This window comes from Molossus molossus, unplaced genomic scaffold (assembly GCF_014108415.1).
Source record: "Molossus molossus isolate mMolMol1 unplaced genomic scaffold, mMolMol1.p scaffold_m16_p_23, whole genome shotgun sequence".
NCBI classification, from domain to species: domain Eukaryota; kingdom Metazoa; phylum Chordata; class Mammalia; order Chiroptera; family Molossidae; genus Molossus; species Molossus molossus.
In genome coordinates this window covers 15,875,090-15,896,489 of record NW_023425359.1, presented here as the reverse complement: position 1 = coordinate 15,896,489, position 21,400 = coordinate 15,875,090, and the positions used below count along the sequence as shown (strand labels likewise).

At 52.2% G+C, this 21,400-nt stretch overlaps 1 protein-coding gene across 1 annotated transcript; it reads right to left on the bottom strand.

Annotated features, from left to right (window-relative positions):
• Positions 1 to 17,768: 17,768 nt before the first annotated feature.
• TLR5 (toll like receptor 5) lies at positions 17,769 to 20,375 on the bottom strand. The gene has a single exon (XM_036277497.1). It carries the CDS (start codon positions 20,343 to 20,345, stop codon positions 17,769 to 17,771), a length of 2,577 nt encoding a protein of 858 aa, XP_036133390.1. The 5' UTR covers positions 20,346 to 20,375.
• Positions 20,376 to 21,400: the final 1,025 nt, after the last annotated feature.

The following is a 21,400-nucleotide window of genomic DNA, read 5'->3' as shown; positions in this document are numbered from 1 at the left end:
GTAGCTGGTCCGACCGCGGGCATGAGCCGGAGTGGGATTTGAACCCAGGCAGACGCAAAGCTTGAACCCCTTCCACTGTTCCATGCTGCTTCCCATTCCCCCCAGTCCTGGAGGGTCCCTTGGGCATCAGGGGCGTCCCTGCGGGATCCCACCCAGGTCAAGTCTTCCACACACCACAGCTCATCGTGTGACCACATCAGCCCACCGTCAAACTGTGCCCCGCTGGGCTTGGCAGGCCTTACACAAAAGCCATTTTTGATACCAGCGATGTTAACATGTCATGGGTTTGTGTAATTATTATTGTTACTTTGGTCTTGATTTCCTCTTGCCAGACGCGATGTCTAAACAGGAAAGACCAGCCTTCCTGTTCGGGGATCTGCGACTTTCAGAAGCAGTTGAAAGTGAGCTTCTCGCCATCCCTCCCCTCCCCCTCCGGTGGTTTCCAAAGATCCGTTTCGGTCTTGAGGATGAGTGGGAAATACCAATAATAGCCCCCTGTGAAAGGAAGGAAAACCACAGTGGGCCAAGTCAGTGGTGCCACTCAGCTCGAAGGATGGGCTCTGGTCCAGCCAGCTCCGCCTTCCATCCTGCCGCGTGGGGACGTTTGGTCTCTGCAGGGAGCCCAGGAGCGCGCAGGGCACAGCCAGGGGGTGGTGGGATGTCCTGGCGCCCCTGTGGCATTCTCTAGGCATTTTGCCGCAGGCAGCCTCTGCTGGTCACAGCTGTGGACAGTGGGGCCTGGAGTCCTCTTCCTGGGTTTCAGGGAAGGTCCAGGTCCTCCCGCATCATCCTCACACCTGAAGCTCTAATCCCGTCTATTTCGTGTAACTTCTCCCTTACTGAGCCACTATTATATAAAGAACATTCCCACAGGAGGGTTTCTGAGACGGAAATAAATGAGTCCTTGTCCTGTGACAACGATGGATGTGAGAGCACATGGACACACAGTGAGGAGACACGGCCAGCACACCCTGGGCCTGAGATGCCACTGGACAGCAAGCCCAGCCCCAGTGCCACCAGCATCCCCAAGAGGCAGGGTCTGGCTCTGGTTCAAGGGACTCCTGATTCTGGGGCTTTGGGGGAGGGGACCGGGCAGATTCTACTTTTTCCCGTGAACACCCCTCACTCTGCCCTTCCAGGTGCTTCCTGTCTCCCTGCCCCACGCAGGGGGGGGGGGGGGGAGCCGGGCAAGGAGCGGGGAGGTCGGAGACGCATCTTAGAGCGGTGAGGTCACGTCTGTAGCTGCTCTGGGGAAGGTGGACACACACAGCAATGCACCCACGTCAGACGCTCCCTCCGGCGCTCGCACGCCTGCTTCTGGCCCTGGAAGGCCCGGGTGCGAATGCTGCCGCAAAGCTGTGAGAGGCACGGGGAAGAGGGCAATGTCTGAGGCCTTCAGGAGGCCTGGGGGCTCCACTGTCAGAGCCCGTGTCTGACCGATCCCAGCGCCTGCCTGCCCGGCTGCTGGCTCCGTGGACCACCGGGGCCGGGGCTGGGCGGGCTGGGAAGGGAGGCCAGAGGGAAGGAGCGTGGCTCGGACAGGCACCGCCCTGGGCACGCGGCGACTGGAGGGCGAGGCCTGCGCAGGACAGGGCTGGCGGGCTGGGCGGGCACCAGCACCAGCCAGGGAAGGACAGGCATGAACAGTGACCGCAGATGGAGAAACCTTACCTGCCTGGGCACCAAGTTAGTGGCCCACGAGTCAGTGGGGTCCAAGTGGCTGTGAGTATTTCCACTGTATCATGCCGGGAGAAATCTGCACATTGAGGACGGATCCTGTGCGGAGCATCGAAGCCTCTGTGCTTGGCCTTTGGCTGCGCGGAGGGGACGGGACACACAGCGGGGTCCCCACAGGGCACCGCGGCAGCTCTGCATCACCCGTCCCCATTTACAGGTGAGCCAGCGCCCGTCCCCATTTACAGATGTCCCAGCGCCCATCCCCATTTACAGGTGTCCCAGCGCCCGTCCCCATTTACAGGTGACCCAGCGCCCGTCCCCATTTACAGGTGTCCCAGCGCCCGTCCCCATTTACAGGTGTCCCAGCGCCCGTCCCCATTTACAGGTGACCCAGCGCCCGTCCCCATTTACAGGTGACCCAGCGCCCGTCCCCATTTACAGGTGTCCCAGCGCCCGTCCCCATTTACAGGTGACCCAGCGCCCGTCCCCATTTACAGGTGTCCCAGCGCCCGTCCCCATTTACAGGTGACCCAGCGCCCGTCCCCATTTACAGGTGACCCAGCGCCCGTCCCCATTTACAGGTGTCCCAGCCGCAAGGCCCAGGCCCAGCCTCCCCGCGCGCAGGAGCCCCTCCCGGCGGGCCCACCTGTCTGTCCCCACGTCTCTCCGGCTCACACACACCCTTGGCCACACTGAGCCCCGCGGGGCCTGGAGGCCAGGTGGCCCTGCCCCTGCCCCTCCCACGTGCCGGTCTGGCCAGCTCTCTGGCCCAGTGACCGCAGGGCCTGTGCTCACAGCTGGCGGCCAGGCGAAGAGCCCGGCACTGAGCTCTGGGAGGGCAGAGCGGCTCCGCGGGGCACTGGTCCTGGGTCCCGCCGGCCCTCCTGCAGGGCAGGGAAGGAAGCTCTCCCTGTCTAGTGGCCCCAGGTTAGGGCAGAAGAGGTGACTTACTGTGTGCTACGCAGTGTCTTGTGTAGTGTGTGCATGTGGTGCGTGCATGTGTGTGGTGTGTGTGTTGTATGTGTGTGATGTGTGTGTATGTGGTGTGTGTGATATGTTGGGTATTGTGTGTGTGATGTACATGTGGTGTATACGATGTGTGTCATATGTTGTGTGTTGTGTGTGTGAAGTGTGTGTGTTGTGGTGTTTGTGATGTGTGTGTGGTGTGTGTGATGTGTGTGTGATGTGTGTGGTGTGTGTGTGTGTGTGGTGTGTGTGATGTGTTGTGTAGTGTGTGTGTTATGCGTATGATGTAGTGTGTGATGTGTGTGTGATGTGTTGTGTATTGTGTGTGTGATGTGGTGTGTGTGATGTGTGTGTGTTGTGTGTGAGTGTGGTGGGGTGTGTGTGTGTGTTGTGTGTATGATGTAGTGTGTGAGTGTGGTGGGGTGTGTGTGTGATGTGTTGTGTATTGTGTGTGTGTTGTGTGTATGATGTAGTGTGTGAGTGTGGTGGGGGGTGTGTGTGATGTGTTGTGTATTGTGTGTGTGTTGTGCGTATGATGTAGTGTGTGTGTGTTGTGTGTGATGTGGTATGTGTGTGATGTGTGTGATGTGGTGTGTGTTGTGTGTGAGTGTGGTGGGGTGTGTGTGTTGTGTGTATGATGTAGTGTGTGAGTGTGGTGGGGTGTGTGTGTGTTGTGTGTATGATGTAGTGTGTGAGTGTGGTGGGGTGTGGGTGTGTGTTGTGTGTATGATGTAGTGTGTGAGTGTGGTGGGGTGTGTGTGTGTTGTGTATATGATGTAGTGTGTGTGTGGTGGGGTGTGTGTGTGTTGTGTGTATGATGTAGTGTGTGAGTGTGGTGGGGTGTGTGTGTGTTGTGTGTATGATGTAGTGTGTGAGTGTGGTGGGGTGTGTGTGTTGTGTGTATGATGTAGTGTGTGAGTGTGGTGGGGTGTGTGTGTGTTGTGTGTATGATGTAGTGTGTGAGTGTGGTGGGGTGTGTGTGTGTTGTGTGTATGATGTAGTGTGTGAGTGTGGTGGGGTGTGTGTGTGTGTTGTGTGTATGGTGTAGTGTGTGAGTGTGGTGGGGTGTGGGTGTGTGTTGTGTGTATGATGTAGTGTGAGTGTGGTGGGGTGTGTGTGTGTGTTGTGTGTATGATGTAGTGTGAGTGTGGTGGGGTGTGGGGCCCCCCCAGGGTTTGGAGGAACTACAGAAGGCCCTCAGGTGGAGGAAGGGAGCTGATTTCCGGCCGGAAGGCTCCCTCTGTGAAGACTGTTTTGTGATTTGGTTTTTGTTTATTTTTGTTTGTTTTTGTGGGTGTGAGATCCAGAGGTTTTTCTCCCTACGGCCACGTGTCTGTGGATGGGGGGCGGTAGGCGTCCCGGGGGCGGGAGGGGCACAGGGAAGGCAGCCCGGGCCCTGGGACAGACAGGGGATGGCGGGCTGGATCCGCGGGGTCTGTCCCGTGTGCATTCCGCAGCCAGGCTCTCAGCACTGTGTCACTTCTGACGGCAGGTGGTAGGGACACGCTAGATGCCTTTGAGCCTGACGGGGAGGCTCAGGAGGCACCGGAACGCCAAGGAAGGCCAGGCCTGTGGCTTCTCTCCCCCAAGGCAGGGCTCCTGGGGAGCCTTGGGCTGAGGACAGCCCCGGGCTGTGGTCCTGCAGCGCCACCTGGGGGCGACCATGAGAATGGCCACCAGAGGATGAGCCGGAGGGACCTGTCAGCCTCCCCTTTGAGGTGGTCCTCTGGGGGCAGGTGGGGAGCAGGTCCTCTAGGGCACAGCCCCCAAAGGAAACTCCCCAGTTCCTTGGGAGATGCTGGGGGTCTGTTCACGTTTCCATCAACAGACAGAAAAAACTCGCCCTGAAAACCGGGCTTCCGTTGGGATCGCCTTGCTGGGGATGCAGGCTGACCAGAGATACACTTCCCGCTCTCCTGCCCCTTTCTGTCAGAATACATGTTCTAGTGAGAGGCAGCGACTAGTTCAAGACCCTTTGAATTTTCGAATTGGGGATATTGTTGAGTCCACCTGCCACGTTTTGGTTGTTGTTGTTAATCCTCATTCGAGGATATATTTATATATTTCCATTGACTTTCTAGAGAGACTGGGAGGGAAGAAGGGAGGGAGGGAAAGAGAGAGAAACATAGATGTGAGAGACACATTGATCGGTTGTCTCTCGCATGACCCCGACTGGGGCTGGGGATTGGACCTGCAACCTCGGCAGGAGACCTGGATGGGGAATTGAACCCGTGACCCTTCAGTCTGAGAGCTGATGCTCTAACTGCTGAGCCAAACCCGCCAGAGCCACCTGCCACGTTTTGTAAGTGGGGGAGGAACTGAGCTTGGAGAGGCCGTGTCCTGACTTCCACCCCGCTGTGTGATCGGTGGCCAGGCACCCACAGAGGGCCACCAGAACAGAAGGGACCTGAGTCTGAAGGGAGGGCGACCACCCAGAGAATCATGCCAAGTAAACACAGAGCTGTGTTGGCGACGGGGGGCTGTGGGCACGAGGCGGGAGGGTGACAGGTGCACTGAGACAGCTCCGGGGCTGTGACAATATTCAGACTGAAACCTGGGACTGAGAGAGCGAGGCTTTGTGGGACCTGGACGCTTCTGCCTGTCATCTCTGGAACAAAGAAGGGATGAATATTGCAGTCAAGTTCGCATCGGAATTCTGCAGGCTGCCCACTTGGCCATCTGATGCTCGTTGCACAACGCTTCGGAGAGCCAGGCCGCTGCCCTCCCCGCGTGCCCTGTGTCCAGGCCTCTGCTTCGCGGCTTCTCCAGCGGGGACACCTGCCAGGCCCCTTTCCAAGCAGCAGGGTGAGCTGGCTCCTGCACGCAGCCAGGACTCCTTACGCAGCAGAAACGCAGTGGCTCACAGTCCTGGAAGCTGGAAGCCCGAGATCAAGGTGCTGGCAGGGTTGGTCCTTCCTGAGGGCTGTGAGGAAAAATCTGTCCCAGGCCTCTCCCTGGCTGGTAGGTGGCTGGCTTCTCCCTGTGTCTCTCCACATGGTACCCTTCCTGGAGGTAAAAGCCAGAGGAGCAGGGCCACGTAGAGACCTGAGGGATGTGGAGGACATCACGGAGGCAGGAGGGCCGGTGGTGGGGGGTCGTGGGAACCCCCTTCAACGCTGTGCCAGGAAATCAAGTCTTGAGAGCCCTCGGTCCCAGGCAGTGGTGTTGCCTGCTGGCCAGTCACCAGTAACAGTGATTGTTCCCACTCACCATACGGGGAGTGGATGCTGGTGGGAGCGCAGGCCTCAGGGGCCCCGTGACTCCAAAGTGCTACGTTCAATCCAGGGGGTGGGAGCCCCGCCAGGGGCCTGATGGGAGAGAAAACTGGTTCTTTTTTTTTAATTAAAAAAAGTTTGTTTTTTTAATTGATTTTAGAGAGAGAGAAAGTGAGAGGGAGAGAGAGATGGAAACATCGATGAGAGAGAACATCGACTGGCCGCCTCCTGCATGCCCCCCACCGGGGATCAGGCCTACAACCTGGGCATGGGCCCTGACCGGGAATCGAACCAGCGATGTCTTAGTGCATGGGTCGATGCTCAGCCACTGAGCCACACCGGCCGGACAGAAAACCGGTTCTTGTCGTACTCATGTCACTGGGAATGTGCCAATACATGCTTTACACAGTACCTTTTCATGTGGCCTGTAATGGTAATAAAAATAAACTAACATTTTTATAGCACTTTACAGCTTACAAATTCTTTTGTGTATTAATGAGTCGATCCCTAATACTTAGAGAAGGAGCTCCCCCAGGGACCGCCAAGGAATGTATAGGAGCAACGAATGTACTTTAGATAGAGTAGTTGTCATCATCATCATTGTCATCGTCATGTCCATTTTACAGATGAGAACACTGAGGCTTGAAGAAGCCGAGACTGCTTGAAGTGCAAGAAGTTAAACAGCAGAGGCAGAACATGCAGCCCTAAGGCCTTGACTCCTATTATTCCTACACACAGGTCCTGTTTATTGAACATGTACTATGTGCCAGGCCTCCCAACAGCCCTGAAAAGAAAATCACTGAGACTTGGAGAGTCCAGGTAATTATCAGAGCTAGGCTCTGACCTTGGGTCCTCTGACTCCAAACGTCATGCTGGATTTATTGCTCGGCCCCCCCAGTCCCCCAGGTGTAACTCGCCCCAAACCCTACCCCTTGGGAAGGGGCCCTCCAGCCTCATGGACGGGAGGAGCAGTGCATCCCTTACAGATCGGCCAGGTCGAGTCTGACTTCTTCCTGGTGGCTTCCGTCATCACAGCGTGTCCTTGGACGTAGCCGAGCCGCCTGTCAATGGGAGATCCGCCGTCTGACATTTTCGGTGCACTTCGCGGAACCTCATCGGCTGGTCTCCCTACTCCTTTTATGGGTACAGTATTCAGCCTGTTGCTGCCTGGGCGGTCACTTTTGTGCCTTCAAACGTAGGTTTAGAATCAGTCCTCAGAACCTCTGGCCACTGTCTCCCGAGTCCGCCACGGTGTCCGCAGGAGCTGAGGTCTCTGAAGTTCAGGCTCAGGAGCTGTCACTTTCCCGTCGTGCTGCTGGGTGGTAAATGGTGCCTCGCTCCTGCTCTTTCTTCCGCGTCATCCTCTTTGCAGACTTGTTTTCAACGGAAAGGAATGGCCGTCGGCAGCATCCCCGAGGCTTCTGAGTGGGGCTCCTGTGATGAGCGTGGCTGAAACTCTGGGCAGGAAATGGTCTCTCTGCGGCTCACACGCCGGTGTCCAACCTGTGTGATGTCTGCGGCCCTGTGCCTGTGAGCCCGCGGGCTTCGCCTCTTCAAAGATGCAGCCCAGCCTCGCGGAGCGTGGCGTTCACAGCACCGCTGCTGGGGACTTGGGGAGAAAGTGTGTGTGTGTGTGTGTGTGTGTGTGTGTGTGTGTGCACACGCGCTCAGTCATCCCATCTGTCAAAAACAGTCGCAGCCATTTAGCTCACGCTCCCCCCAAAGACTCACTGCAGACAGAGTCCGATCGTGAAGCACTTCTAGGACGACTTGTCCGTGGATGTTAAGTGCAATTAATGAGGAGGGAGCTGTTGCAGAAAGAATTCCTCAGCGTTCTGTCATGTCACCTAGGCCACGGGTGACGGATACCGGACAGGTGACAGGGCCACCGCCTGCTCCCTGCACATCTCGATTATTATGAGAAATGAACATTTCTTTCCATTATGAATCTACGTGCCTCAGGGTTCCCAGCTGGAACTTTAAACAAGATCACACACACACGCACACGCACACGCACACGCACACGCACACGCACACACACACTGTTCTTTGAACACACGGGTGAAGAAAGTTTCCTAAAAACACAGAAACAAGAGATCGGTTCAGCTGTGAGTAAATGAGCTGCGTGCCGAAAGGACGGAGTAGAGGGCTCAGTGCGAACTGTCTAAATGCTTTGTCCTGACACAGGGAAGCAGCCAGCTCTGCAAAGATGCAGTTTTACCCTGTTCACACCTGGCTGCTGCTTCTTCCGTTGCCGAGGCGTCCTATGGCTCTATGAGCACAGCCAAGGTATCCGCACCGCCCGTGAGTGCACAGCATCCTCCCTCTGCCCCTCCCCCCTCTCATTCGCTGCCCTGTGTTCCCTTCCTCCCGAGCCCGCCCACTTCTGTACCTGCCACCAATCAGGACCCCCTCTCTCCATCGTCCTCAGTTCTCCCCTCTCTGCAGGGCCTTGTCCCCATGAGCACATCAACAGCCTCAGGCTCTTCTGTCTTCAAGTGGAACAAAAACCTTCTCTTTTTATTCAACTTTTTTGATTAATTTGTTTTTGTTACAGATGTTTCTCTTTTCCCCCACTGACACCCTCTTCCTGTTCCCTCCACTCTGCCCCGTCCCCAGCATGGTTGTCCATGTCCATCGGTTACCTACACGTGCGTGTAAGTTCTGTGGTTTATCTCTTCCTCCCCCACCCCCTCTTCTGAGGTTTGTCAGTCTGTCCGCTACTTCCATGTCTCTGAGTCTGTTTTGTTCATCAGTTTGAAAAACCTTCTCTTAACCGCATCTCCCTCCGACTCTTCTGCTCTTCACGGCCACGTCGCTTGCTGGAAGCCTCTACCTGCTGTCTCTTGTCTCACCCACTAGACCTCCCCCAAATACCACTGGGTTCCTGGCACTGAGCTCCCCAGTGACCTCCATGTAGCCAAAGCCAGACCACTCCTGCAGGATTTCCATGGAGCATTTGCCAATGAACATTTGCCCTCCACCCGCCCATCACACGTTATCTGATGTGTCTCCTGGCTTCTGAACGGCTGTCCTCTCTCGGTCCCCCCTCACCTCCCTGGCTACCCTTCCTTGCCCCCTCTCCCAGCTCCTCTTCTTCTGCTTGCCCCTTAAATATCAGTGTTTCCTGGGCTCTGCCCTTGACCCCGGCACGTCCACTCTCCACGTTCTTCCACTCTTTGCCTCAACTTCTCCCTTGGGACTGATGACACCCAAAGCTCTGTCTCTGCGTGGGCCTCTTCCCCGGGCCCCACAGGTCCCCCAGCCCTTCCTCGGAGGCGTCTGGTTCCGTGTTGCTGTCTTCACTCTGCGGTCAGTGAATGGCTCCCGGTCCTGAGCTCATGCCTGACTCCTTCCTCTCTGATTTATCGAATCCCTCCCCTGCCGGCAAACAGCTTCCTGCCTCCAAAGAAGGGGCCCAGCACTCCCCACAAGTGTCAGGACTTCGCCTGGCTCCACCCCCAACCTGCCCACTGCCTGCTGGTCCAGGGGTAGCCCCTGTGCTTTGAAATAATGACGACCTAGATGTGTAAGTGCCTACTGCATACCGGGCGCTGGGGTAAGCGCCTTATAGGTGTCATCTGAATGAATCCTCACAAACCCTGTGAGCTCATCGCTAACTTCATCCCGGTTTTACAGATGGCAAAGCCGAGGCTCAGCCGGGGAGTCGAGGCTTCAGGGCACCCCCCAGAGCAGCCACCACCCCCTCCTGTGCCCCAGAACCCAGCCCAGAGTCCTGGGGTCCCACTTGCTGGGCTTCGTCTTCCCTGCTCTCACCCCTTTCTGCCTGGTGCCTGAAACATCCTTTTAAAAGTCTGCTAACTGAAACCCTCCTCCCTCAGGTCACATCTTCCCAACTGGCTCTCCTCACTGCAGCAGAACCTGGTCGTGTCCCTTCCAGCTTGAGCCCTTCAGTGACACCTTTGTTCTTAGCGCAACGTGTAAACCTTCGGCTTGGAATTGGTCACGCTGCTGCCTCTCATCCCCGCCCCCCGCGCAACCCCTAATGCACAGATGTGTGTGCTGCAGCCCCGCCCAAGTCCAAGGCCGGCCCCTCCCATCCCCCTGGCATCCCTCTTTCTTCCTCTAACGTGCATTTCTTGTGTGTGCCAGACAGCGCTGTGCTGGGCACTGGGAACACAGAGCCGCCATGGACACCCTGGCCCTGCTGTCATGGGCTTCCCAGACGAGTGGGGAGCATCGACCATCCCGAGTGAATTTAATAGTGTGACGAGTGTTACAATGATGGGCACACCCTCCCGGGTTCCCTGTAGGCTGGTGCAGGGCTCCCCTCCAGGATGCTTTCTGGGCACCCCTGCTAGAGGCTGGTGGGTACCTGGATACATCTCTGGAACCGTCCCGGAGGCCAAGGTAAAGACTGAATTTTATCCTTTGGGTCTCATTTAGTGATGTTAAGCTGGAGGGCGACAGGACTGGGGGGTGGTGGCGGAGGTCCTCTGGCTGCGTGTGGAGGAGGAACACCCACAGCACAGTGCCAAACCCTCGGTCACGTTGGAGTCCCAGACAGCTTACAGAACACGCAGGCCTGGGCCCCCCCTAGGGACCTAGTGCATTCATCTGTGGTGTTATCCACCCCACAGGAGTTTCAAAAGCTCCCAGGTTATCCCGTTGTCCAGCCAAGGTTGAGAACAGCTGAGTTAGAACAGGGATCCTAATTCTTTAATCCAGGTCACATGGGAACCACCTGGGGACCTTGTAAACAATGCCCAGGTCCTACCTCCTAATGTACGGAGCCAGGTGGGGGCTGGTAGAAGTTGAGCAGCAGAGTTTTAGGAGGTAGCACGGTTGGAGCTTGGGGGTGGATCGCATGGGAGGATCTGAGGTAGGACAAGAAGGCCATGATGTACCCTCCTTTCCTGACTTGATCAAGGGGGAAAGGGAGGCAGAACATGCCACCCCTGCATATACTGCTTTGGTCGATGGATTGTTTTGAGCTGTAGGCACATAAAAACCAGAAAATGCAGGAGATGCTTTCTCTGCTGGAGGAGTTGACCCCGGCCTGGAGAAGCCACCATTTTTGCCCCTTGTAAGAGGAAGAAAATTAATTTCCCTCTACCCTTCTGAGCTCTAGGCTGAGATGACTGTAATAAAAGACAGATTAATAAGAGAAAAACAAATAAGAGTGTATTAACATGTATACCTCGTGTATACATTGGAGGTACCAAGGGAAAAATGAGTAACTCAAAGAGGTGGCTTAGAATTCAGGCTTAAATACCATTTTAACAGGGGAAGGAGAGAGTACATGTAGGCCTCTTAGGGGAGAGTAAGTGATTTTTAGAAAGGGGACAGGCCCTTAGAGAAACAGATGGGAAGTATAATATAGTTTGTGACAAAGTTTGTCTGGGTGTCATGTCAACTTAAGTTTTGCCTCCTGTGATGAGAGTGAATCATCTCTGGTTGATAAAACTCCAGGAGCAGGGATTTGTGACAATTGGGATTCTTTTGGAAGATCTGACTCTAGACAGATAAAGACGCCGCTAATAAAATGGAGAGGCGAACTATAGCCTGTGAGAAAATATTAGTAATCCATATGTCTGACAAAGACTTCTACCTAGAATATATAAAATGTGCCTACAAACAAATGATAAAAAGATAACCCATTTAAGATGGGCACAAGATTTGAATGAACACTTCATAAAAGAATATATGTAAATGGATAACAAGCACATGAAATGGTATTCAACATATTAGTCATTAGGAAAATGCACACGAAAACCATTAGAAGATACCACTTCACAACTGCTAGAAAGACTAAAATGCAAAAGGCCGACCATATCAAGTGCTGACGAGGATGTGGAGCAACTGGAACTCTTATGTAGTTAGTAAAAGTGTAAAATGTTACAAACATTTTGGAAAACTGCTGAAAGTTTCTCTCAAAGGAATCCCTATATTTACCTATGGCCTGGCAATTTTAGATATTTACCCAAGAGAAACGACTACATGTCCACAAACAACCTGTAGCTTCGTCTGTAGCAACTGGAAGCAACACTGGCTGGAAATGACAAACCTCAGCAGGAGACTGGATAGAGAAGTTGTGGGAAATCCGTGCAAGGCAATGAAGAGGAACAAACCAATGATGGATGCAACACCTTGAAGCATCTCAAAAACTTACAAGTAAAAGAAGCCAGATACCAAAGCCCGAATACTTCTGTTTACGTGAAGTTCTAGAACAGGCAACATTAGTCTGTGTTGATGGAAGTCACGGCAGTGGTCATCTGAGTCGGGGCAGCGGTGGGTACTGTCAGGAAAAGGGCAAGAGGAACTTTCTAGAGTGACGGAAATGCGCTACGTCCCCATTGAGGTAATGACACGTGGGTGGAGTCAAATGTCAAAAAGTCCTGAAGTGCACGCTCGGGAGCTGTCCGTTTTGTTGTATGTTTAGAAACCACAGCTCAAGGATTCCCTGTTCAGATTTCCAAAGGCATTGCCTAGACTCCACAAAGGTCAGATTCACCGCAGGGACCGGGAGCAGCGTCCAGGCCAGAGGACCTGAAGGCGAAGCCAGGGAAACCTAGATGTCGGTGCGCAGGGACACCTCACCTGTGCACCAGCCAGGTACGAAGTGCATTTATTTTGTGTTAGAACTATGCTGCTGTTTCACAATTTATCTTTATTATTGAAAGTATTATAGATGTCCCCTTTTTTCCCTTCATTGATCCCCTCCCCCCCAACCCCCCTCCACAGCCTCACCGCACTGTTGTCTGTGTGCACGGGTTATGCATGTATGCATATACTTCTTTAGTTAATCTCTTCCCCGCCCCCCGCCCCCCCTTCCCTCTGAGGTTCCTCAGTCTGTCCCCTGCTTCCATGTCTCTGGATCTGTTTTGTTCATCAGTTTGTTTTGTTCATTAAGTTCCACAGATAAGAGAGAGCACGGGATACTTTCACTTTCTCCGCTAAGCTTATTTCGCTTAGCATGATACTCTCCAGGTCCTTCCATGCTGTCTCAGAGGATAAGACACTTCTGGGGAGAAGTCACCACCACCACCAAACAGCAGCTCCAAGCAGGAAAACAACACACCGCTGGCTGGAATGGCAACGTGAGTCTTCCGAGTCAAAGGCCAGAGTGTTCTCTACGGAGGTCTCTGGGCACGGAGCTGGCTGGGGGACTCCTGTCCCAGCTCATTTGGGGACTGCAGCTTGAGCGAGGCTAAGGGTGGCACCTTCACCGTCCAGGGACTCTCGCAGCAACATGTCCTCTCTGTCTGACAGCCAAGCCTGCAGATCAGTCTTAGAAGCACCCTGGTTAGCCCTGGTCCTGGCTCCTAAAAGGTTCTCTTGTTTCACATGGACCAGCACACAGAAACACTGGCGACTTATTTTTGCAAATCCCTTAGGGCTTGGCACGACCCACAGGCCTGGGAGACACTGGTCCTATAACAGCTACAGGTGGGGAATGAGCGGGGAGCCAATTAATGGTCAAGGTCATTGGAAAAACCATGAAAGCGGCCTCAAGTGTTAGGCCCCGAGGGCTACTTGAGCGAGCGGCACACTCAAGAGCTCAGCGAAAACCAGCCCGACCTGCACGCTGCCAGAGCATCTGTTTCCTGAAGGGCCGAGGCCCAGTGAGACATGATGTCATCGGCTTTTATCGCATTTCAGCGAGAGGAGACAGAAAAACAAGGCCTGGAGGAGGTAAAGGGCCCAAGCTAGGAAAAACCACCATTTCCAGCCTTGGATCAGGTCCCCGAGACCCAGGACTAAAGCTGCCTTGTCATACTCAGCTGGGCTGGGGTGCCTGAGACGACCCCAGGACCCTGAGCATGTTCCTTCCATGGAATTGTCTGTAAAATAAAAATGTTTCATTTCTTAAAAGTTCTCTCTAAATGGAAGGTATTGTGGCCGGGGAGAAATAAAATATTTACTAGCTACATAAAACAGATGAAAAGTCCCTTTAATCTTAAGAAAAATAAAATTGAGCGAAATATTATGTATATAGCATTCACCTGTTGAAATAATGTCGTTCTTCTTTGGTGGTGATTTAATTTTAAAAAATTTGGGTAATTCTATTTCTGTCAAGGGCAAACGTTAACTCCATTTTATGTATGCATGTATTGATTGGTTTTGTCGTTAAAGTATTAATGAAATGCACGCACAGAGCTAAACATGAAATAATACCATTGACTCGTCATGAAAGCTTGCACCCCGGTCCCACCCCAGCTTCCTCCGATCTCTCCAGCCGCTCTACCTCCACCCAGCACAATCCCTTGTGTGTTCTCCTTTGCCTGGGCCGAGAAAGTAGCAGGTGTAGACCAGACGCCATTTCTTTAAAAAAAAATTTTGTTTTCTTTATTGATGTTAGAGAGAGGAAGGGGGAGAGAGAGAGAGATAGAAACATCGATGAGAGAGAACATCGACTGGCCGCCTCCTGCATGCCCCCCACTGGGGATCAGGCCCACAACCTGGGCATGTGCCCTGACCAGGGATCGAACCAGCCACCTCTTGGTGCAGGGGTGGATGCTCAACCACTGAGCCACACTGGCCGGGCCCTGCCTGCTTCTTAACATTTTTTTTTCAGTTGAAAAGTAATACCCTCTAGAAAAGTGAACAGATTAATTGGCACAGATAAAATGTGCTGTCATAATGCACACACACCCATGGCATCATCGTCCAGGTCAAGAAGTGAAACGTGGCCAGCATTTCAGAAGTGCCTCCGCTTCCTGCTCTCCTCCCGGAGGTAGCTGCTCTCCTCGTGCTCACCAGAGGTGAACTGTGCCCTTCTGACATTTCTAAAAATGGAACTCCTCGGTGTGTGAAAGGTAGGCCTCGCTTCTCTGACTTACCATTTCTTATGAGACTTTCTCATGTTGTTGCGTGCAATCCTAATTGGTCAATTGCCATTTCTACAAAGGTTTCAATGGGCGCAATGATGTCTCCGCGTTGCGGTTGATGGGCACGTGGTCTGTTTCTGGTGCTGCTACTGCAAACAGAGCTGTCATCGCCATTTCTGTGTCCTGGTCCATGGGTGCGCGGACGTGTGATGTGTGTACACCTACGAGCTGAGCACACGTGGGCTCAACTTTAGCAGGTAAGGAGAGAGGTCAACCAATTTACATTCTCACCTATAACGCAGTTGAGTTTCAGTTGCTCACGTCCTTGCAAACACTTGATACTGTCGGGCACTGTCACCTTAGCCATTCTGGTGGGTGTGCAGTAGTGGCGGTGTGGTTTGGATTGACATTTGCCTGATGCCTAAAGGAGGTTGAATAGCTTCTCATTTGCTTTTGGACACTGGGTTTCCTATTGGGAAATTCTTAAGACTTGTCCTTTTTTCTTTCATGTTGCCTTTTTCTCGATTTGTAGTTCTTTCATATTCTGGCAATGAGTCCTTTTCCGATACACGTGTAATTTGTATGTGCTATGGTTTGCCTTTTTATAGAATGATGGTCTTGTTAGAAGGTCTTGCTTTAAATGTGGCCATCTCTCTTGCTCTTCTCTTTGATCTTGGCCCTCTTTGCTGCCTTGTAGCTCTCTGGTGCCTTTATTCCCCCCCACCCCCCAATGCCTTAAACACATTTTAAAAATAGTTTCTCCAGCTTTCCTAGATGTTTCCCATGGAGGAATTGGGCCGAACACCCTCTGGCAATCACCATTAATTTGAGTGGTTCTTTCTTCTGGCATTTCCTGCTTCTCAGTGTCCATTCAGAATGCTATTTCTTGACTTAACATTCCAGACGTTTTACATTGACTTTGTCTTGTGGTCGGGGAGCATCTGTCTACCTGACACGTATACTTCACAGTCTAGCCTCTCAAATGAACCGTTTCCTGATCCCCCACCATCAGCCATGTTTACTTTACATTGTATCAAGTCTCCCTGAATGTTCGCATGGTTGACAAGAAATGTTCAGAGTCAGCTGTATCTGGGGTGACTCTCTCTGAGGTTTTCTCTGAGCTCCCCAACAGCATTCTAGATTTTCCGGAATAGTCTCCATTCCAAATGCAGCGAGCTCTCGCATGCTCAGACCGAGCCGCAGCAGATCCCCCCACTCAGGAGCGCGGCGAAGGACCACGCTCCGTGGAATCGATCCCCTTACCGGCGTGGAGCTGCGGTGAAGGGGGTCCAGAAGCAGCTGCTCAGCAAGTCGCTCTCGGCGGACCACCTGGCGCCCACATCCCAACGCCGCCGATCTTCGCTCCTACCCCCTGAGCAGCGGCCCTTGTGGGGGGAGACTTGGGAAGTGGCCTCGGAAAGAATGGCAGCTGCTGGGGGTGGGCACAGAAGGAAGCGGTCGTCCAGAGGGGTGGGCGGCCGGGCAGGCTCTCACGGAGGCGGCAGGGAGTGCCTGCTTTCAGAGAACAGCGGACGTGCCGAGAGTGTGCCCAGGAGGGAGAGGGGCCTGGGGTGGAGGCACCCAGGAGCCTTGGTGGGCTGGGTTTTGAGGACCAGGTAGGAAGGATGTGCAGGGTTGGGAGAACAGTCCAGAAGAAAGGGTAGGCTAGTGGAACAGGGTGTGTGTGTGTGTGTGTGTGTGTGTGCGCGCGCGCACGTGTGCATATGAACGGCACTAATGGGCACAGCCTTGTTCAAATATAAAACAGTAAGTGGAAGGTGAGCTCAGTCTCTAGGATCAGAAGGGCCCACGGAAGTCAGGATGAGAGCCGTGTGCGTGCGTAGTTAGGATTGGGGTGCAAGTGAGGACCACGGAGTGACGTTCTGGAGTGCGGGGTCCTAGGTCTCTGCTCCTTAAACAGCAGCTGCTGACCTGGGGTTCTGCTGGCCTGGGAAGAGAGGTGCGGAGCCATGGGGAATTTTGGTGAAACTTTCTCGCTTTAAATTTTCTTAGTACCTTCCAAAAAGCATTTCCGTATTAAAATAAACACGAAAAAGTGAAAGAATGCAAAATATGTAGAGGTGTCTTTTATGATTAAAAAAATAACAATTTCCAAGACATTTGGACTCCCTCCAAAAGACCCCTCCGTGTTGGCGCCCTCTTGTGGCCACTGGGACAACTACGGACAAGACCTGAGAAGGCAGCCTCGGCCCATTGAACTTCATGGCAACTCTACCAGCACGCCCACCGATGAGAAAACCGAGGCCCATCAGGGGGGTGTAACGTGCTCGAGGTCACAGAGCTGGTGAGCAGCAGCAGCAGGACTCAAACCAGCATCTGAGTCCAAAGGCAAAGTTCTTTCCACAAGAGCCTGAGGGGTTGATAAATGATAAAAGAAGGAAAGAAAGAAAGAAAGAAAGAAAGAAAGAAAGAAAGAAAGAAAGAAAGAAAGAAAGAAAGAAAGAAAGAAAGCTGAGATAGATTGGTGCTAAATCACGGAAGGTCTCGAATGCCAGGCTGAAATAAAGGCAACCTGCCAAAAGGATGTTCGTGGCCCGCCAGGGTCCATCTGGGGGAGCTGAAGGCCGGGGCCACAGCAGATCTGGTCATTCTCATCCCAGCTCCTCGGGGCCACCTCTTCTCCCCGAGACTGATCAGGGGCACCGTTCCCGTGGCAGAAGTAGGAAGCGAGCCTCTGTTTCTACCTGGTGTTGTCCTGCAGAGCACGGAGGACTCAGCCTCCCTGGCCAGCGCCTTCTGGAACTGAACGCTGCAGAAAGGGTGTCCGTCATCAGTAACTGCTCTCAAGGTGTCCTTCCCACGACGAGGAAATGTTTTACAGTGGACGCAACAGGAGAGAGTGGTATTATTGAGTCTGAAAGGGAATCGATGGAGAATGGACCTGGGGTGGCTGCAGTTTTCCAGACCTATTCCTTTCAGTCTGGAGGTCAGTGAGACAAAACATCGTGTTATTATAAAAATCAGGAGCTTTATGGTTTTTTTTTTTTTCATACTAGGGAAAAGAAACTTCAGAAAGGACCCCCACACGGGAACTCAGTGCAAGGACAAAGGGAAGAGCTGTCTGTGGCTTGAGATCCGTTGAAACCTGCTCCTTTGACTAGGAGATGCTGGCTACGGTTTGCAATGGGATGCTGGTGTCTTGCTCCTTTTTCTTTTCTTTTTTCAGTATGTGTCGAGAGAGTTTACTAAGAAACCAGTCGACATCCTGGAGATCCTCAGGCCACCTCAGGTACTGCTGTTTCTGTACAAAGCCTCTGACAGACGCATGTTTCATCAGCTGGTACTGGGACAAGGACCCGACCACCACCATGATGAGGGTGCTGTTGAGATCGGCTAAGCTCCTGCTCCGGGCACAGCTGAAGGCTTCCAGGCACCACCCATCTTGAAGGAAGTGTCGGCTCACAAGGCAGATGATCTTTCTGCTGTTCCACACAGCGGTGTGGATGTTGGCGATGAGGTCTTCCCCCGGCATAAAGTCTCTCTCTTCAAAGCACAGGTTAAATCTGTTTCGGTTACTGTACTGCGTGTCTAGATGTTTTAGCAAAGCATTCTGCACCCACTCAAAGTCTTTGCTGCTGAAGCACAAATAGGCATCGTATCTGTATGTGTCAGGTTCTCTTGTCTGGGTTTGGTCCTTGAGCAGGAGTCTCTCTGCTGTCTTGTAACAGAGGAAACAAGACCCCCGGAACTTCGTGACGACGAAGACGGTCATGAGGAACAGAGTCAAAGTCACAGTGAATAAGATGAAAAGGGAAAACTTTAGGGACTTTAAGCTTTCCTCTTCATCACAATCCTCCGTGGACAGAGAGTAGAGGGGAGTCCCAAGGAGCCAGTTGGGGTACAGGCAATATATGTCATCAGGAGACCCAATTATGGTGACATTGGTTTGATTGAGCCACTTGATGAAAGTGCTGAGCTCACACTCACAGATGAACTTGTTATGAGTTATGTCCACGACACTAAGTGGTGCAAATACATGAGGATCAGGAGCTAGGAGCTGGTTTCTGGACACATCGAGTATCTCCAAATTGGGAGGTAGGTCGCCAAGAGAAAGAACCGTCAGCCTGTTGGAGTTGAGGCTGAGTGTCTTTAATGCAATCAAATAACTAAATACCCCTGGTGGGAGGAAACTCAGGTAGTTATTATGCAAGTACAGGACTTGGAGACGGGAAAGCCCCTTGAAAACATCCCAACAGGACCCAGTCTCCCAGGCAAGTTGCAACATATTTTCTCCAAGGTAAAGTTGTTCTAAGCTGAGATTCTCTGAAGGGACAGGAGGTTGAGCACAAAAAGAAAGTCGATTTTGATTTAAAATGAGAATCTGGAGGTGAGGGACCTGGAGAAGGAAGTAGAGATTATTCAGATTTTCTAGCTTGTTCTCTGATAACTGGATAAAGTTGGCTGTGAGTGGGATGTTTGGCAAAGTCACCAGTTTATTGCCGCCCAAATAGATAGTAGATATGCTTGAGATAAAATTAATTGTTTTCAGAGCATTATCCCGGAGGTCCAAGGTACTTAATTTTCCCAGGGATCTGAATGTGTTCTCCTGAATGACCCCAATGTGATTCTTTTGCAGATCAATATAGGCTACGTTGGGCAGTCCATAGAAGTTAGAATTGTACAGTTCCCCCAGAAGGTTAAATGACATATTAAGGACTTGGAGGTTGTTGAGTCCATAGAAAGCCTCGTCTGCAATCTTGTTTATCTTGTTTTGGGCAACACTCAGAAGCTTCAGCTCCTCGAGGGCCTCAAAGAGTCGGTAGCTCAGGGAGAAGATAAATCCACTCGAAAGGTCCAGACGCCTCACTGAACTTCTGGCCAGGCCAGCAAACGTGTTCTGGTCAGGATCTTTGATGTTTTGGAAGCCAAACCCAGGACCCATAATGTGGTGGGTAAGAACCAGAGAGAAAATCTGGCTACCAGTGATGGCGTTGCTGAAGTTTCGCATGATGTCGACGGTCCAGCCATTTCCAGACACGTCGAGGGTGTCTAGGACCATGTTTCTGAAGGGGTTCATGCACCTCTCCCAGTCCACGGAGACCCTGCTGTACAGGGTGGTAGAAGCCAGCCTGAGAAGGGAGAGTCTTTTCCCCTGGAGGGGCTGCAGCTCGGGCTCACACACAATGGGTATTTGGTTGAGGAAAAAGTCAACGGATTCCAAGGAATTTAATTCCCGGAATGAAGGATGCAGGGCAAGGCTATGAATGTGATTGAAGGACAGGTCCAGGCGAGACAAAGACTCCAAGTTTCTGAAATAACCATTTTTTAACACAGCGTCAGAGAGACCACAGGAAAAGAGTCTAAGTTCAAACAGACGGGGTAGTCCCTGAAAAGCATCTAGATGTAAGAAGTCTATCTGAGTTTTGCCCAAGTCCAAGATTCTGAGGTTGGGCAGGTTTCTGAAGGCTTCTTGGTCAATAGTCAAGGGCGTGAACTGAGCCCCGATCTCCAGCAGCAGGAGCTGCTCCAGGAAGGGGAACGACGTGGCTGTGATGCTCTTGATGTAATTGAAGCTCAGCAGGAGGCGCTCGGTGGTGTTGGGGACCTGAGGGACCTCAGTGAGGTTGCAGAAATAATATACGGCTATCAGACCGTTCGAGGAGCAGGGAGAAAATCCAAGCACAGGACTGGACATGAGCACCACTCCTAAGAGAAGGTCAAGGTGATCTCCCATGGTCCTATGGAGAAGGGAGAATGAAAACACAGCTATGTAAACCGGAGGCATTGCACATGGGTCTTTAGAACATGGGGATCTTTTGAGCTTTGAGGTAATGAGCCTGCTCTTGCAGACCCTTTGCTCCTCTGTCTCCGTGGACATGGCTATTAGCAGATATGTTCTGGCATAGACAGAAGTGTTGTTACCGTCTTCCTATCGCTTCTATCAAATTTTCTACATGCCACAGTGGTTCTTAACTGCTCTGAGGTCATGGACCCCTTCGAAAATCTGGTGGTAGCTCTGATTCTTTGCCTTCTAAAAATGCACTTTTGCATCACAAATCATGTTTTATATTTGGGGGGTTCACTGACCTCCTGAAGCCTGCCCCTTTCAATCTCACGCTGAGAACGCTTTGTTTATATATAACAACCACCATGTTTTATATTCTACAGTAGGGCTTGGAAAACTTTTCCTGTAAAGGGCCAGATGATAAATATTTTAAGCTTTGCGGTCCAAATGCCATAGTTTGTTGACCTCTGTTCTAGAAGAAAAGAGAATAGAAACTTTGGTTTTACAAGTGAGGACTTTAAGTGGCTGTAAGATAAACATGTTCTGATACTGAACAGCCAGGTTGGTGGGGAAGAACAAACTCGGCCCCCAAGTTGCTGCCAGTTTTGCAGAGGCTGCTTTATCCCAGCTGCAGAATGGATTCTCATCTCATGTAACCGGACAGAAAAGTCCCTGCAGAGACAGGGGCGTGAGGATACTCACTGGGAGAACAGAGTTACATCTCGTTTCACGCCTGTCTTTTCATAGGTGACCCCGTACTGGCCCCCAAATGCACACACTCAACTCTGTAGCTCGACCTTAAATTTGTGCTAACAAGCGATGAAAGAGAGCCCCAAACCACATCCATCCTAATACACTGACTTTTCAAGTCCATAATAAGAAAGCTAAAATTAAACAGAAAAGGTAGATAAGGCCAGCTAAACAAATAGATTGTAAAGACAAATATTTGGGCCTCGTATGGCAAAGACACCACGCGGACCCATGCTCTTATGAAATACAGAAAA

Excerpts from the sequence above, each read along its gene's own strand:
- TLR5 (XM_036277497.1), bottom strand. The coding sequence starts at position 20,345 with ATGGGAGATCACCTTGACCTTCTCTTAGGAGTGGTGCTCATGTCCAGT.